Below are 12,512 nucleotides of genomic sequence, written 5' to 3'. Positions count from 1 at the left end.
AGAAGGCCTGGCGTGCTATCGTCCTAAGGTCACGAAGAGTTGGACACAACTTAACGAATCAAATAAAAAATTCCTTACTGGTCACCTTTTGGACTTAATGATCAGTTGTTCCCTTTTGCAGCAGTTTAAAGTTTTTGTGAATGTTTAGGTTCAGTTCACAGTTTCTCAGGAAAGTGACAAGAAGCGTTTTTTCCTTATTTTATTCAGAAAAAAAAAAGAATCATAAGGAAAAGGGTGTTAATACAGTAGCTGATATAATGTAATGATCACAGGAACATTCCACAATAATGATATAATAAAATGAATTTCAATATATTAAAAAAATGAATATGCCATACTCCCTGAAGCCATGTTGTTGTTTTATGTATTATTTTGTATTTTCACAGGTGGGCCAGAACGATTCTTACCTTCAAGGGTGTGCATTTCATCATGGCTTTTCTCCTGCTATTGGAATCTTTGGAACAGATGGACTGAGTGTTGATGACAATGTCATTCATCACACTGTAGGAGAAGGTATCACATCTTCATCTTCATTACAACATTTGAAAAATGATATTAAGTCTCTGATTGGCATTCTTGTAAAGATCTTGAAACTTTGAATTGATATGTAGTGCACAAAAGCTTGCAAAGTAAAGTCATGACAAGTTCTTTCTACAACTGGATAGTTCATGTAACATTTCACTAGAATAGTTTTTCTTAGAATTTTGCAGACTTACTATTAGAAAAATATCATTTTAAAGTTAGTGGCCCTTAAAACCCAGAGCATTTTAGCCTTTTATGATTTACTTTTTTATAATAAACATATATAGGGCTCAGGATAGTGGAGTTTAGAGTGACTTATCCTTTTTTTTAGGCACAACCTAGGGAATATGTTGAACTGGATTTTATTTAATTTTAAACAACTATGCAAACATGACTGAGCAAAAAATAATAATAATTAATTAACTAATTAATTAATTAATTAATTGATTGATTGATTAATAAAATAGGTAGCAATGGCAAAGAAATAGCACAAATACACATGATCATTTGTTTTCTATTTTTGTTTGTGTAGTTTCATTGACTAAAAATATAATAATAATAATATCCATTTTGAACATTCTACTGTACATTTTTGTGTCATCATTCTCATATTCCAGTAATGATGGCATTTAGTCATTAGAAAAGTAATAATAACTTTTATTCTACCTGACATATCCAAAATTCCAAATGCACTTGTTTGATGTCTGAATCCGCTTTTTAACACACACCATCCATATAATCACATATATTGTTTTTTAATCGTCACTGACCTATGCTGTTATGCTGGCATACTAGTTAATGCCTATTTTACTGGCACAAATCTGTGCCGCTTAGGTTGTAAACTCAATTTCCTCTCATGTGATGTGGGCTTCTCTAAATCCAATGCGGCTTTAAATCCATTGTGCAATGTACTTAAAATATCTTTGTTCCGATAGGTATCAGGGTGTGGGGCAATAACATCACTGTCCGGAGGAATTTGGTTATGCTTACCCTCTGGCCAGGATCATACAATGGAAGACAAGAGGCCGCAAATACCAACTGGCCTGCAGCTATTGAGGTGGGTTTTGCAATGGCACTTCTTCTTCAACAAGAATAGATGCTCTATATCAAATGTTTAATGTTCTTTTTTTATTATTATTATTATTTTAAAGGCTAACATGGGAGCTAATGTAGTTCTTCAGGGCAACATTGTTGCTGGTTATGAAAGAGTGGGAATTAGAATCAATGGAGAACCATGTCCAGGTAAAGATACAGGAACATTAGCGTTCTGTTAACTGTTTTAAAGATTATTAAGTATTTTATATGCAGTCAAAAAATAATTGGGTTGTCTATGAAATACATATTTACATTTTTCTACATATCTAGATTAGATAGAACTTCTTACATCACCTTTCTCAGTTGGGAGATAAATTTGCTTATTTCTTAGATGTCGAAAACATCATTCTTCGCACTTTTCTACTGTATATGTAAATATGTACTGTAATCATATAATAATAAATGCCACAGAATGTGAGACAGTGTTATAAAATCGAGTATCCTGTTTAATGCATATAGTAGACCTTAATCTGCAAGTCAGATAAATATAGTAATTAAATTAAAATTGGGTTCATCAATAGGATCTTTGAATCCAGTGGCCTCATGGCAGCAGAACGAGGCTCATGGTGGACTGTTTGGAGTGTACATGAATAAAGATGGACTCTCTGGCTGTTCGCAAATTCAGGGATTTACTGTTTGGAGGAGTTTTGATTATGGCATTTACTTCCAGGTATAATTAAATGACACTATAATCTTTAACCTCTTGCATTATTTGGTATTAGTAAATGGCAATAAGGATCTGATGAAATGGTTTGCTATTTTTATTTTTCATTTCTGCCTACTATGTATTATAAAAAATATACACAGGGTGGCAACAAGTAGGGCTTCTTAGTTTTTCTGTGGATTAGTTTTTGTTTGCGTTATCCAGCTCTCTTGTCTGTTCTTGTTAAGGTGTACATGAGTATCGTGGTTTCTAATGTGACCCTTGTTGACAATGGTATGGGGATTATGCCATTAATTTATGAGCCCCCATCAGTCACTCATGAATATTCAAACAAAACTGTCAAAGTAAAGGTAAGAATCTGAAGATATTCGATATTAATGTATTTTAAATAAATATGTTAAAATTGATTTCCAATTTATGCCATTATAGTTATATGGTGTTTTATTATTATTATTTTATATATATATATATATATATATATATATATATATATATATATATATATATTTTTTTTTTTTTTTTTTTTTTTTTTTTTTAGAATTCTTTAATTGTTGGCAGTAGCCCCAACTTCAACTGCAGTGACACTCTGTCTACGAAGGAACCCAACCTTGCTCTGAGTGCAACACACAGGGCACCTCGACCTCTTAATGGTACTTTAGCCTACATTATTTTTTGTAATAATCTATTTTTGTAATAGAAAATGTCTAGAAATAGATTTAATAATCTTACATTTTAATTGTTTTAATCTTATAACAGCACATACTCATTTAGTACTCATCTTCATTTTTATCTGCAAAGATGATATTTTTTACAGAATAGTATAAAATAAAGGCTACTTTCCTTATCTTGCTATTAGGCCTACTGTAAAAATTATGTCCATGATTTTATGTAAAGTAGATTAACTTCTTTTGGTAATATGTATGAATTGTAACGTGGGTTGATATTGTATTCTGTGTATCTGGCAGGTGGCAGGTCTGGAATATCTTGGCCAACATTTGAATCTCAACACAATAATGCTCCAATGAAACCGCATGGTGGACTCATGAGCTACAACACAATTAGTGGATTCTTGACTGTCACAAGTAACAAGATGCATTTACACTTTTATCAAGTGGTATGTAAACGTTTTTACAGTTTTTGCGAAGGGATCTGAACCTGCCATCATTTCTTCCAGATACCACATTTGTTGGGTTTAGGAACGTGTGCTCTGGTGAAACAAATTACATGTTTATGACTGATCCAGGAAATGAGGACCTGCAACACCCTATCAGTGTTCAGGGGATTGTTAAGAGTAACAGCACAGAGGAGGCTCAAGTCTTCATTCATCATCCAGATCTGGGGTGAGTTGCACGGCCGCAATACATGCTCAAATATTATATTTTTAATTAATCATTACCTGACCCTTTTTTATGCTTTATGGTGCGAAATAATTCAAACAGTACTACAACTACTACTAATAATAATAATAATATTAATAATAATAATAATATCATAAATAATAAATTGAATTGTGTGTGCGTGTGCTTATAAAGTGGCTTTTACCTCCCATATCCACACAAAACAAATACTAAAATAAGTGTTATTCATCAAGCTGGCTATGAATAATTTTTTAAGATGTGAAGTAACACACAAAAGGAGGTCTTCATTTGTATTTTTTTCATTTCTTCAAAAGATTTTAATGTTTTCCTGTATGTTAATTCATTTACATTTTCTTTATGTACAGTAGAAAGGTCTACATTGCTGCTTTTAGTATTTTCGTTTTAACAGACCTTACTCCTGGTATGACATCCATGTACAGTAGTATTGCCTCAAAATATTGATGCACTTTTTTATTTACCTACAATAACACGCATTTCAAACTGTTTTTGCTATTCTTCTGTTGTTTTCCTTATCTTTGATTCTTACAAATTAATTGCAGCAAAGTTAACCCATCTGACTGTGTGGATATGGACTGTGACGCTAAGAAGAAGAGCATGATAAAGGACATGGATGGTAGTTTCCTGGGAGCCGTAGGGACAGTCATTCCCTTTTCTGAGTACCAGTGGAATGGGGATCCCCGACATGGTGTGGGAGACTACCGCATCCCCATAGTCATGCTTACCTACCTCAATGGAAGCCGTATTCCTGTGGCTAACATAGCCCCAAACAAAGGTGAGTCTAGAAGAGGATGATCCATGGGATTAATAGCTCAGAAAATTGTAACGTTAATTGTTTCATGTAAGCAAGACATTTATCAATATACTGTAGAACAGCGATTTTCAACTCCGGTCCTGGAGAACCACCTGCCCTGCCTATACCTGCTCCTACAATTCCTGATCTACTGTAACTAAACAACTAATGAACAGTGTTTCATTAATTAAAATGAATGGGGGTAAATACTAAAATGTGTAGAACAAGTGGCCTTCCAGGACCAGAGCATCCCTGCTGTAGAAGCTTTATAATTTCTTTAGTACACTGGTTATCAGTTGTCTGGCTAGCTGGAGACTATTGCACATTGTTATACATACAGGTGTGATCCGGGACTCAACCTGCACATTTATGAGCACCTGGCAGGCCTACAAGTGCTTTGGGATGAACTACAGGATGCTGGTGATCGAAAGTTTGGATTCAGACACTGAAACCCGACGTCTGTCCCCTGTAGCTGTGCTAGGAGATGGCTATGTAGACCTGCTGAATGGTAAACACATGGGATTGACCTAAATAAATAATGCATTACTAAGAAAAGATTATGTGTTCTGGAGGGTGTGCAATGAATGAGGTTCAGCATTACACATCACCATTTACAGATGTTTGCTAAATTCTCGAAATGTAAAGAGATACAGATAAAGATACAGTCATTTCATTAAATCCTAAATCTGTGCCACTACTCCGGATAGGACGTCATATTACCTGTTTTTCCTTTGTTTAAATAGTTTTTCAGCAAAGTACTGTATATATTGTCTTTTACTTTACAGTATTTGCTTATATTATTTTGAAACTGTTTTAGTTAATACTATTTTGAAAACCTTATATCATTAGACATTTTAAACAGTATGTCTCATTCTGTCTTAATGAACAGGCCCACAGGACCATGGCTGGTGCGCTGGGTACACATGTCAAAAAAGACTGTCTCTTTTCCATACCATTGTAGCCACAAACAAATCCTTTGACATCTATTTCACTGGTGTGTCCCCGCAAAAACTAAGGCTCATGATGCTCAATGCTGCACCTACTGAGGTACAGTACAAGCACTCAATAGTTTTAGGTGGTGTAAAGGGTATATTTGTGATACACTGCAGTGGTCAGTTTGTGGCTTAGGGTCTTGTTCCTGTTTTTGCAGTCTGTCAACTTGGCTATATTTTACTCAAAACCTGAGCGTCTGGATGTCTATGTGAATGATCAGCTGGTTGCACCGAACAACGCTCAGTGGAACACAGACAGAACTGACTACACCTTGCTCAATCCTACCTATCCTGGTATTGTAATTTCCCAAAGTGGAAAATGTTAATGTTGCTCTGGAGGCACTGCATACTGTATAGTACTACAAAACTGTGAAACTGTACTTTATAAATGTTTAGTATTTCATGTGAGCACAAAGGAAATCAGTGCTACATAATTATAGTCATATGTGTTTAGATTTTTTTGTTCGGTTGACATATAATGGTGATGAAAAGATAATGATAAATGAGGCCAAATAAATGATGAATACCTCCCAGTATTTTATTGCCATCCCTTAACTTCTCCACTTTCCATTCTTCAGGACAATACGTCCCCACGCTTAATGGCACGTCTGGCTCCAATTTCTTTGACCCTGATTACAAAATGATGCATGTCCTCCTGCGTGGCTCTACTCCTGTCCAGATCAGCACATCTCCTTTGCTGTTCATCTCCTTTAATCTTCCTGCCATGACAGAAGAACAGTTTTTTGGGGACCAGCTGGTCAACAATTTGGCTGTGTTCTTGAAGATTTCTCCAGGCATGATCCGCATAACCAAGATTTTGCGGGAGAATAGCGGGGCACGAAGGCGGAGAAGCGCCACAGGGTTAACAGTACAGGTGGAGATCAAACAACCTCCCACCAACCAGACAGGCACCAATAGCACAAGCGGTGAGAAGCAGCTAAACAACTATCAGTAAAGGAGCGAATTAAATTGGCTTTGCATTAATTTGTATACTTTTACACACAATTAACATTATTACTTTCAGTTTTAATAAATCGTATTGATCATGAAAAATTGGTCAAAATATATGTCAAAATGTATGCAAAATATATCTCCTGCAGACTCAGATCAGTTCACAGTGTTGAAGAATGTTGCTAACACTCTGGGTCAGGCTGCTGTAAATGGCAGTCTGAGTCAGTCCATTGGCTTCAACGTGTCCACTGTGGGTGTCATTCTTCCATCTCCACCACCTAGTGACCCAGCCTGGAGCGAGGTAAAATAGAAGCAAGCTGTATTAAATCTTTATTTTAATGTAATGTTTAATTATAATATAATAACACAAATATGAACTTTTGGTTTTGTCTGACTGCTAAGGCAATTAACCCTAAATTCATGTAAAATGACATAATACAATTTTGGGGCGAACAGTAGTGCGACATAACTTTGTTTTTGAAGAAAGCATTGCCATTGTCATTATTTATTAATAATGTGTGTGTCCTGCGGACTTAGTGTTGAGCATTTTTAAATTTACCATTAAAAAACTGGGCAAGCATTGTTTAAAAAAAAATCTGTACCATGTGCTGCACCCACCCACTCTCTGTCTTTCAAAAATAATATTAATAATAATGATAATAATATTATTATTATTATTATTATTATTATTTCTATTATTATTATTTCTATTATAAAAGTTATTAGTCTAAATGTTTGTTTTTGGCAGGAGAGCCACATTTAAATATATTGAGGCCAGTGGCGACTGCAACAACTGTATAGATTCATCAGTAAGTTTTGTCGGTTGACTGCACAGGCAAAATGTACCAGGATTTGACTTATATTTTTCAACCTACTTTGTTGACACATCTGAAAACCAATAGAGAGGACATGTTAATGCAGAACTGACATAGGCTACGTTTACACTGCAGGTCTCGATGCCCAATTCTGATTTGTTGCCTATATCTGATTTTTTTTTTTTTTTGTTGACCGTCTGTTTACACGTTCTTTTAACTATGACTCATATCTGATACACGTATTCACACTTCATTCACCAAATACTGATTTCTTAATTTTATTTAGCCCTAATAAGCATAAAAAGGCGAGGCTTTTCCTTTTCCATGTCACCTGCGATGTTATAATTCCACACGCGCTTCCACCAGAGAATAACATTACGTCATTAAACCGCGAAGAAACTGCAGTTCTTAATGGCGTACAGAACGTAATGCCTCAGGAAATCCGATCTGTCTGTTTACACGACAATCACATTAGCACATATCTGATTTATATCTGATTTATTTCCACATATGAAGGAGGCCTGAAACCGATCTCGAAATATCGGAATGCATGCGTTTTTTTTTTTTTCCTGTTTACACGGACATAGAACATATCGGATATGTGTCACATATGAGCAAATAATCGGAATTGGGTCACATTTACCTGACAGTGTAAACGTAGCCAGTGTAAACGTCCGTTACATAGTGTAGTAGACACCCTCATCCAGTGCATTGATTTGATTTAATGCCAGTTAATCACTTATTCACTTTAATGGCACACAGACGTTTGAGACATTTCTAGAAATTCTCTGTGTGGACAGGTGGCGAGTCAGGTGGTGACACGTGAGGATCCGCCTGTGCAGACTGTGAGCAGTGTGTCTACTCTAAAGGTGGTGGTGGAGCCAGTGGCAGGGTTTTACCCTGGTCTCCTCAGTGTACAGCCTGGAATTATGGCCTTGGACCAGCAGGTGAGACTCTCAAAATCATGCTAAAGCCAAAAAATGCCTGCAGTTGTTGCAAAATTAATTGTCCAGTGCCCACTGTCATGCACTGCAGCATTGTATATACACAATAAACATTCAGTTACTTTACTGCATATAGGGATTTTCAAGCATGTTACTGTAGGTTTGTATATCAGCTTGATATTATGGATAGTCTTGATCTACTTTATAAAGCTATTTATAAATTGCTATGTTTTTGAGCCATGACAGCCATGATTATGCAAACATTACAAGTCTGTACACTGCACTGTCTCTGGTATTTTTTGATCTCTTTCTTCAGGGTGACTGTGTATCAGTTGGGGTGACATCTCTAACGATTTCAGCCATGCTTAAAGATGTTCAGGGAAACGCAGTAGGCGGCTTGTCGGGAAACACAACCATCCCCTTCCAGGACTGCTGGGCAAATTACACTGACCTGGCCATTAATACCACTGGTAGGGAAGTTTAAAGATTGCCTTTATTGTTAAAAGTACACGATTTTAGGATAATGTTAGATTTTTTTTTATATTTTCGTTTGCTATTCGTTACGAATCAACAATTGATTTCTATGATTTTACTCATGAATTGTTATCTTTATAATGTTTTTTCAACATAAAGTGTATTTATTCTCTCTGTAGCACATTTACAATAGAAAAAAAAACAAATGTACTAAAATGCACTGCAGGTTAACATGCGCTTTCTATCAAACATACTTGTGAATGTCTGATTACAATACAATTACCTATGTATAGCTTTGGCAGTGTAAAACATTTGTTTCCTCCTTTAAATAATATGGCTTTAACTACAACATACAGTCCGTTCTGTGTCTTTTTTTTTTTTACAGGGATGAACATGACACTGGTTTTTACATTGAATGAATGGAAAACACAATCCAGATCCTTCACAGTCAACTCTCCAAGTAAGTTTGTTTTGCTCATTGATAACATTACATAAGTTCTATACAGATGCTTTAAATTGTCTTAAATTCATATATTACCACAAAACCATCTGCTCGAACTTTAAGTTCATGCACTGTCACATCATCTATTGTGTCTGTTTATTTTCCACCAGCCACACCATTTACCACTCGATCTACCACACAATCCACTACAGTGAGGACCACCAAAGAAAATCATAACAGCATCTTTGACTCCAGTATCATCTTCACAGCACACACTGTGTATATAATAATGCTACTGAGCGTTCTGCAACTTATCTACATTGTGGTTTTAGAGAACTAGTGAAGAAAATACTAACCTCGTTGATAAATGTCTAGAAGACGACTATTCTTCAGCAAAATCTCAAGAAATTTCTCTTTTTTTTTTTTATTTTCCTACATTGCTAAAATACTAAAATTGCATCAATCTCTTGTTGTATTGCTTTAATACCATTCATGGATAATTATGCTGAATATATGTAACCAATTAATGATTTATTAATTTTCATTGGACTATAGAAAATGGTAATAAATATATAATGATTTAATTAGACCAGTTTAGGCTCTTTTTTTATTTTTAAAGTACTAAATTATTACATCATGGCATACAGTACTTCATTTATAATTTGCATTACCAATATAATTGTAAGACTTAAAAACATGGACACCACTTTAATCTAAATGTGTGCCTGTAATAGTAGAACAAGTCTAATGGGTTTGTGAATTTACAACAATTGACCACTAGAGGTCCTCAGAAACCTTAAAGAGAACCCCCTGAAGCCTGGGTCACTATTGGATAGATCCAGGGGTGAAAGCAGTTTTACTTTCTTGCTGGTACTATGTAGCCAAAAGGCAAAGACAATAAAGCACGAAGGTGTTGGACAGTCCTGTAAATCTCTAAGTTTCTCGATCACCACAAATTCAGTTTTAGCTAACTAAATATTGTAAAATAGAAAGCTAGGATGCTATATAGATAGATATAGGTGTAGATTTCCATGTTATACACACCAGAGACGAATTTGGGATTCACACTTGGCTTAAACGCTAATTATCACTGCAGCTGACGTTAGCTATGAACAGGGCTGAGAGGAACATTGGCAGAAGCTCATGCTACTGTAACTGGCAGTAATGAACGATTAAAACATGGACAGTTCAGGGGCAATTCAGAATGACTTGATGCAATTACTATGGAAAGAATGTGTTGCTTAAGATGATATAAAGTTAGCAGATATGTTTTCTTGCTATTGTGATAAGTGTTATTGTGTATTAGTGTTATTGTGACTGATTTGAATGTGGGTTTGGGAGTCAGCTGCTCTCTCCTCTTTTTTGTGGTATGCAGTATCCGACAATACTGGCCTACTTTCACCCACAAATACCTTAGATCCTATATTGTATTCATGCCACACTTCCGATATGTCTTGCATATACTTTAAACCCACAGCAACCCTCATTAGGTTAATGTGGTTACTGAAGATGGATAAATGGGTGACGATATTATCCTCATAAGCACTGTGGATCCAACATGGTGCATAAGGCAGGGATCCACATGCCATGATATGACAGTTTACATTTACATTTACATTTAGGCATTTGGCAGACGCTCTTATCCAGAGCGACTTACAAAATGTGCTTTAATGTTTACAACATTGGATACATTACTGCAGGACATCATTCATGTGCCGTCTTAATCACATGTATGGGCATTTAAAATCTGCGTAGAATTGAGACATAGGAAGAAAATGCAGAATCCTGAGGACTTACCCTGTACATACAGTGACCCAAGTTCAAACTGAGGACCCTGAAGCTGTGAGAAGGCAGTGACACCTGCTGCACCCCAACAGAATTGTAGGAGTTTTTTTTTTTTTTTTCATACCTCATTATAATATTTGGCATGGGAGAATGGTATATAGGAAGGTCTAAATAAATAAACTTTTTACATTACAAAAAACTATAAGATAAATAGAAAGATTTAACACAGAGTGATATTCAGGATGTGCAGACTGTGCTTTGAACAGACTTTTAAACAGCCTATTTATTAGTTAAATTTGTGATGAACAATAATAAACTCTGTTTACTGTTTTCTTTTGGCTAACATAAAAAAAACAAACCACATCATTAAATCCCGTTAGCAATTGTTACATTTAACTGAGTTTAACAGATGTAGTCCTCCACATCTACAAAGAGAAGCTCCAGATTAAGATAGCACAGCAGGTCACAGTGTGTGTTGAGCAGTGCGACAGGAGCAACAGCAGTAGTTTGTGTGTATTTGTGTGTGTGGGTGGGTAAGTGGGTGTTCAGGTGCAGTACAGAGTACAGCACACTCACATTTTCAAAGCGCTCTTGTTTGTTTCACTCTTAAACACCGTATAGACATAACTGTGGTTTTGTTTTTACATTTACGGCGTACTGTGAACTGAAACATTGGTGTGGGAGTCAGTTTGTGACCGGGGGCAGCTGACCCCCTTTGCCCCCATGTAGACAGACCATATTTACTTCAATTAATTAGCTTTTTATGTCACATTATATCTACTTCTATTCTCCGATGCTTGCCCTAATTTGGTCTATTACAATTTTTCACTATTGGTTTGGCTCATTCCTTGAAACAGAAATTACATTCTCAAAATTCTAAGATCATTTGGCAAAACAGTGTTACAGTTTAGCACAACACTATATCTGACTTGCAAAAGCTACTATCTCTCCAAAAACAGTTCATTCATGCATCAAAACTAAATTCCTTTCCCATATAAAAAGTCAGTGCCACAAAAATGGCAAATATCCTTCTCAATTGCTTTGGCTCATTTCTTGAAACAGACTGGACATTCTCAACACATTCTCTGGTGCTTTTGCCAAAATAATGTGGATGGTTTGGCACAACACCATGGTTCACCTGCAACAGCTCATACCTTTCCCAAAACAGTTCACTCATGTGTCAAAACTAAATTTCCTTTTCATTTAAACAGTCAGTGCCCCCAAAATGCTTTGTCCCTTTGGCATAGTGTAAGCACTGCAAGTTAAAAGGTTTAGATGTTTTGTCACTATGGCAAAGGATCACTAAAATATCCCTCATTGTCACCTTACAGTCCTTCATTGACAATGGTTACTGTACTGTTTTTGTCTAGCTAACAGAATACAATTGTGTAGAAAACACAATTTATTTATTTATTTATTTATTTATTTATTTATAAAAAAAATAAATAGGATTTTAGGGTAAGAGTAGCCTCCAGGGTTTGACGTCACACATTGCACTCATACTGCCAAGGAAATGGTAACTCCTTTTTTTATTGTAATGATCAACCACACACAAAGTAACTTCCATATATCAGAGCAAAAGGAAACTGTATACAGCATAATAAACTGTAATATAAACACACAAACAAAAAACTAGAGTGCTATAAATAAAGCTGGAGT

The 12,512-nt window shown here is 35.6% G+C and overlaps 1 protein-coding gene across 1 annotated transcript in view; it reads left to right on the top strand.

The window, feature by feature from the left end:
* The window catches only part of pkhd1l1.1 (PKHD1 like 1, tandem duplicate 1), a 40,098-nt gene extending 30,491 nt beyond the window's left edge, over positions 1-9,607 (top strand). Inside the window, exons 60-77 of the mRNA XM_053493491.1 lie at positions 387-513; positions 1,458-1,579; positions 1,674-1,764; positions 2,139-2,287; positions 2,509-2,631; positions 2,820-2,931; positions 3,247-3,363; positions 3,456-3,621; positions 4,200-4,432; positions 4,791-4,958; positions 5,340-5,497; positions 5,601-5,736; positions 6,021-6,368; positions 6,543-6,694; positions 8,009-8,155; positions 8,469-8,622; positions 9,012-9,086; positions 9,239-9,607. Of these exons, the coding sequence (XP_053349466.1) occupies positions 387-513; positions 1,458-1,579; positions 1,674-1,764; positions 2,139-2,287; positions 2,509-2,631; positions 2,820-2,931; positions 3,247-3,363; positions 3,456-3,621; positions 4,200-4,432; positions 4,791-4,958; positions 5,340-5,497; positions 5,601-5,736; positions 6,021-6,368; positions 6,543-6,694; positions 8,009-8,155; positions 8,469-8,622; positions 9,012-9,086; positions 9,239-9,408 (2,748 nt within the window). The 3' untranslated portion in view covers positions 9,409-9,607. The remainder of the gene's footprint in view (positions 1-386; positions 514-1,457; positions 1,580-1,673; positions 1,765-2,138; positions 2,288-2,508; positions 2,632-2,819; positions 2,932-3,246; positions 3,364-3,455; positions 3,622-4,199; positions 4,433-4,790; positions 4,959-5,339; positions 5,498-5,600; positions 5,737-6,020; positions 6,369-6,542; positions 6,695-8,008; positions 8,156-8,468; positions 8,623-9,011; positions 9,087-9,238) is intronic.
* The last annotated feature ends 2,905 nt before the right edge of the window (positions 9,608-12,512 follow it).

This window comes from Clarias gariepinus, chromosome 3, assembly GCF_024256425.1.
Source record: "Clarias gariepinus isolate MV-2021 ecotype Netherlands chromosome 3, CGAR_prim_01v2, whole genome shotgun sequence".
NCBI lineage: Eukaryota > Metazoa > Chordata > Actinopteri > Siluriformes > Clariidae > Clarias > Clarias gariepinus.
The sequence above is the reverse complement of the archived record's forward strand: the minus strand, read 5'-3'. Positions and strand labels throughout refer to the sequence as shown.